Genomic DNA, 5,158 nt, shown 5'->3' with positions numbered 1-5,158 from the left:
ATATATCTATACATATATATATCTTCGTATTTTATATTTTTGATGATAAATATATTTAAAAAAAAAAATAAACTTTTATTTCATTAAATTATTATCTATTATTTAAACTGAAATTTTTTTACAGGTTATGTGTATCTAACGAATGTAAAAAGATCATTTTTTACATATTTTCGTACTTAACTATCATACTGCGGAAACATTTGACGAATTAAACATATTACAATCCTAAAATACATGATCTAATAAAACGGATTATCAAAGAAAATCTGAAAATAAAGTCAAAATTATACGAACCACGTGCAACACCGACGAAAGATAACAAGAAAAGATTAAAAAAGATCGAAAAAACTTTCCTAGTTTCAAACTCACTGACACCAACGAGATGAGATCAATATTAGAGTCTTATATTTATTAGAGAAGTGTGCCCGCCTACGTCGCAAAAGTACTAAAAAGTACTAGAAAAAGTACTAAATATAGTATCCGTTTGTAAAACGGATTATGAAATCTACCAATCATCCATTAGAGAAGCCATTTTTAATAGACAGAAATAAGTTCATCATTAGCTGCTAAACACGTGATTGCAATGATCAATCAGAATATTTAACACCAGTCACGCTTCTTTTATAAATATAAGACTCTAATCGATACTAAAATAGTGCAAGATTCTCTATTTGTGGACTTACTAATCATACCATATACCAATAATACTAATAGCGATTAGCGTATTCGATTTAGGGTGCAGTCGAGTTGACGCTATGAATACTTCGAAGAATTTTTTGATTGGTCAATTAGTAAAATTCTTTCTTCTGATTGGTTAATCAAATACTTCGAAGCATTCGTAATGTCAACTCGATCATACTCTTAGTGATTCGATCTGACTCGAGTCACTGATTTGTTCTGTTCAGCTACAAAAGAAGAGTTAAATTGTGTAAGAAATGCAGCTAAAAAGGCCAGAGAGTCAAAGTTCAAAGTTCCGAGAGCCAGTTTCATCAACGCCAAGAAGCTTAATCAGTTATTGACAGTCGCGTTTGTTTAGTAGAATCGACCAATTGCGGTTGACAGCTAATCAGGATTAAATTCGATTGATGAAACTGACCTATAATACGCAAACGAAAACTAGGAAAATGCTATAGTATATTATATGTACATATAATTTTTTTAAGTTTTTCATATACGACAATTTTCGAAAATAGGAATCCTGCTGAACATGACCAATAGGAACCAATATGTCGATATTTCGGCTTACATAAAAAAATTGTTCTATTTTGATACATCTAGAGTTTTAGATCTTTGATCTAGTTTTTATATTTTATCTAACTAATAAATAAGTAATAAATGTGAAAATATTAAAATTTTAGGCGCTTCCCATAAAATGTTTTATTTAACATCAACAAAAATAAAAAAATTGCCAACAAATTACAAATAAGTATAAGCATTATTCTATTATGTTAATGCTTCGTTATTAAATGGTAATTCAGAAAAAGCACTCGCTATATCAGTTTCCTCGTATTTGTTCAATTTTTCTCGTTCTTCCTTAAAGCGGATGGTTTGAAAATCCTGCGGAATAAAAATCTTTGTCTCGGACAAATATTTCTTGTCAGTCTCAAAAAAACGCAACTTGGACCACCGTATCGCTACGTCTTTATACAAGCACTTTCTGAACACCAAGCAGTGAATGTGACGCAGTTTCTCATACTTTATTCTCATGAATCCTATTTTGCTCAGCGTGTACCTCCAAGATTTCATCAATCTCGCATTTGAACCAACGTGTTTCGAGTCTGGACTCACAATAATCAGAATGCCACCACTCTTTAATACGTCATATGCGTTTCTGCAGCAGATGTATCTCTGTTTTGGACATGGGAGATATTCCAACAATAGAGAAAATATCACAGAGTCAAAGAAATTCGTGGGTAATTGATAAATCTCCTGCATGTCTCGTGAAAGAATTTTCTCTTTTCCGATCACAATGTTCAAAAAATCGCATCGATAGACTCCTACCGTAGGAATTAGATCTATCGCAGTTACATCAAACGCATTGTCAATACTTATAGGATTGTAACAACTTCCTACATCTAAAAGTGATATTTTCCGTTCATCAACAAAATTTTGTAAACCGTTTTTTATATGGCTTGGATCTTTCTCGCATGTTGCACTTTCATCGTATGATTTTGCTGAAAAAAAAGTCATTTTAGCATTTATCTCCTGCTCTTTCTTATCATATTTCTCTCTACCACCATTATAAAAGTATTCTTTGCATTGAGTTTTTATCCATTCTATTCTACAGAATGTTCCATTTCTCAAATCTGAATTACTATCCACCCAGCATTTAGTGGCCAATTTGTGCATGGATATAGCATATTTCTGAAATAATATTAAAATAAAATCAAATTATGCAATTAAATATATTCTGATTTATATTACTCTGAATTGACATAATTTAACTTTCAGAGCAATGAAAATTTAAAGCAAACCTGTAGAACGTCATTTCGCGCCAAATGACGTTTCCATGCCATCTCGGCGCCATATTGATGATACTCGGCGCGCAATAGAGCATGAGTTTCCTTCACGATGTCAGCTAGACGTTTATGCTCCTCCGTCGTCATTCGATTAAGAATACTTCCTTTTTCCAGATATTCTGAACAATATTTAGCCAATACTGTAATTCTGTGAAGACTGCAGCTTCACACTATTGCATAAAGAAATATCAGAGTGATGATTGACAATTGCCCGGTTCTATTTCAATCAATTACGATGACCTCGCTACATCGTGATTGGCTGCGTTCAGCAGAATGTTTATTTTGCAATTGTTGGCAGTTTTCTTCGCGCTGATTGGCTTTTAGATCAAGAGGAACAGTCCTATCTCAGCAGACAATCATAAAGCCGGTTCTACATTAATTGCAAGCCGATCGCAAGTTTGTTGCGACAGACAATCTAAAACTTGCATTTTGATATCAACACTTCATACACTTGGCTGTCGCAACAAACTTGCGATCGACTTGCAACTAATGTAGAACCGGCTTAAAATGGTTGCATAACTGTGTGCTCTGCTGAACGCAGCCATTGGAACATGTTGGAGCACGCAACGCGACAACCTTGAACTGACTTGAAAATGCCGAGTGCAAAAAGTGCAAACAACTTGAACAGATCTCTTATATCGATATGACAGGTTTCGTAACCTCAACTAGCAAACTTCTACGATCAATATTTCGATTCACAGAACAGAACGACATTTTTTTCCGTCAAATTCGTTCGTTTCGGATAAAAACGCGTCGAATAAATATAGTTTCATTGATTTTCGAACCGACGTCGCTAAATTGAATAATTACCTTAAATGTGGAATTAATACATCTCTTATCATTTACTTGATGTCTAATATTTAAAAAATGTTGCACGAGATTTTATTGTCACTTTGGGGATGTTCAACCAACGTATCGCAGATGATAGAAATAGATGTGAGTACATATCTTAATCAATGAAGAGTATTATATATTTAAGCCTCTTTCCTGTTCAATGAGTTCACTCACCACTACTATTTCAAGTTATGACGTCAGATGCGAGAGGATTCGCAATAAAAATTTTTGCAAAATATAATAATATGAAAATACGTATAAATGAAACAATACTTGGAATCGATAGAACCTCTTGTAAAATATAAAAACTGTGATAAAAATTTTTTGTTTCATTAATAAATATATCTTAAAATGAATTATACATACACTACGCAAAAAAAATTGAAGGATCACTTAGTCTGTCTTCGAAAAATAGGTTTCAAGAGAAACTTTGTCAAAAATTATTACAACGAGACTTTTGAAAAAGCATTTTAAAGCTCGAAGTCTCTATTTTCAATATCAGTAATTGGTATTTCGATCTGATTGAATTTTTATAAAGTTATAGGGATATAAATGAAAATTTGTAAAATCTAAAAATTTTACACGAACTTCACAAAGTTCCACGGCCTGAACTAAAAAACTGCAAACAAATTCTGTTTACAGCTTTCGAAAGAGCGAATCTTTACCTTTAATCTTTTTGTGTGGTGTATAATCAAAAACAAAATGAGCTATATGTTTACAGACTATGACAAACTATCAAAAATTATATAATTAATATACACAAATATTTAATTTTTCCCAGAAAGGAGATAGTTTTCGGTAAACTACTATATCTCCTAATGAGTCTATTCTATTGGTAGGAAACGTCATTTTATTTAAAAAAAATTTCTGTTTAAATATAATTTGCATTTTATTATATGTTTTCTCACTTCTGATAGTTCTAATGTTACAGTCTAGTGGCAATTGTAACAGTGAGTAAACAAATGTCTTAAATATTATCTTTATGTGCTTCTCGTCAATCTTTCTTCTAGTCCATAGATCTTGATAAGTATTTACATCCTGGAGAACAGGCGCTACTTAATAAAATATTAGATTTTGTGAAGAAGTGTAATGTCATACGAAATTTTATATACAGCAAAAATACAAAAGGTTTGATGAGAAATTTGATGAAACATATTTTATGCAATTGACATAATTGTCTTATGTTCAATTTAATTATTTTGTGTTTTATAGAATCTGTAACTCCTGGTCTTTATATGCGTGCTCTTTTCGATGGAATGGATCAAGCACTAGAGCCATTTCGTAAAGAAATAATTGAATTGGAGAATACAGTCTTAAATGACAATCATACTCCGCTGTCATTAATTCTGTGCAGCATTGAAAAATACACTTGTCTATTTTCCGTATTACATTCTATCATTCGTGAGGTCATTATACATTTCTTCAAGAAAGATATTTTACATTAGTTGGTTTCAGTATAATTCAATTTTTTTCAGATCAATATATTTTCTCCATTGTGTTATAATTGTGTTATAATGTTTGCTATTTCATATAGAATATTTTTTTATTTGTGATGTTTTTCATAACAAAAAAGAAAATTTCTCTAAAGTCTAGATGTAAATGTACCATATAACTCTAAGGAATTACATTTATACATCTAAACTTTAGAGAAATTTTCTTTTTTTATTATGACTTTATATTATCTTGCTTGTTTTAGCAAATAATAAATATATATTGTATATGATTTGAAATGTATGTAATCATATATAAAATAATAATCAAAATGACACAAAGCATTTTTATGATTAAATGTATATTGAATCCAA

General features: G+C 31.1%; 3 protein-coding genes across 3 annotated transcripts in view; 1 reads left to right on the top strand and 2 right to left on the bottom strand.

Annotated features, from left to right (window-relative positions):
• Positions 1 to 377, bottom strand: part of LOC108686557 (60S ribosomal protein L28) — a 1,848-nt gene extending 1,471 nt beyond the window's left edge. The window contains exon 1 of the mRNA XM_018191922.1: positions 295 to 377. The gene's annotated coding sequence lies outside the window, so the exon portion shown is untranslated. The remainder of the gene's footprint in view (positions 1 to 294) is intronic.
• Positions 378 to 1,443: 1,066 nt separating this feature from the next.
• Positions 1,444 to 3,379, bottom strand: LOC108686515 (probable methyltransferase BTM2 homolog). The gene is made up of 3 exons (XM_018191865.1): positions 3,330 to 3,379; positions 2,475 to 2,638; positions 1,444 to 2,364 (listed from the first exon to the last, which is right to left on the bottom strand). The coding sequence occupies exons 2-3, from the start codon at positions 2,604 to 2,606 to the stop codon at positions 1,444 to 1,446; spliced, it is 1,053 nt and encodes a 350-aa protein (XP_018047354.1). The 5' UTR covers positions 2,607 to 2,638; positions 3,330 to 3,379.
• The window catches only part of LOC108686514 (gamma-tubulin complex component 4), a 4,472-nt gene continuing 2,336 nt past the window's right edge, over positions 3,023 to 5,158 (top strand). Inside the window, exons 1-3 of the mRNA XM_018191863.1 lie at positions 3,023 to 3,455; positions 4,364 to 4,481; positions 4,566 to 4,759. Coding sequence (XP_018047352.1) covers positions 3,387 to 3,455; positions 4,364 to 4,481; positions 4,566 to 4,759 — 381 coding nt within the window. The 5' untranslated portion in view covers positions 3,023 to 3,386. The remainder of the gene's footprint in view (positions 3,456 to 4,363; positions 4,482 to 4,565; positions 4,760 to 5,158) is intronic.

Source organism: Atta colombica, unplaced genomic scaffold, assembly GCF_001594045.1.
Source record: "Atta colombica isolate Treedump-2 unplaced genomic scaffold, Acol1.0 scaffold187, whole genome shotgun sequence".
Taxonomy (NCBI): domain Eukaryota; kingdom Metazoa; phylum Arthropoda; class Insecta; order Hymenoptera; family Formicidae; genus Atta; species Atta colombica.
The sequence above is the reverse complement of the archived record's forward strand: the minus strand, read 5'-3'. Positions and strand labels throughout refer to the sequence as shown.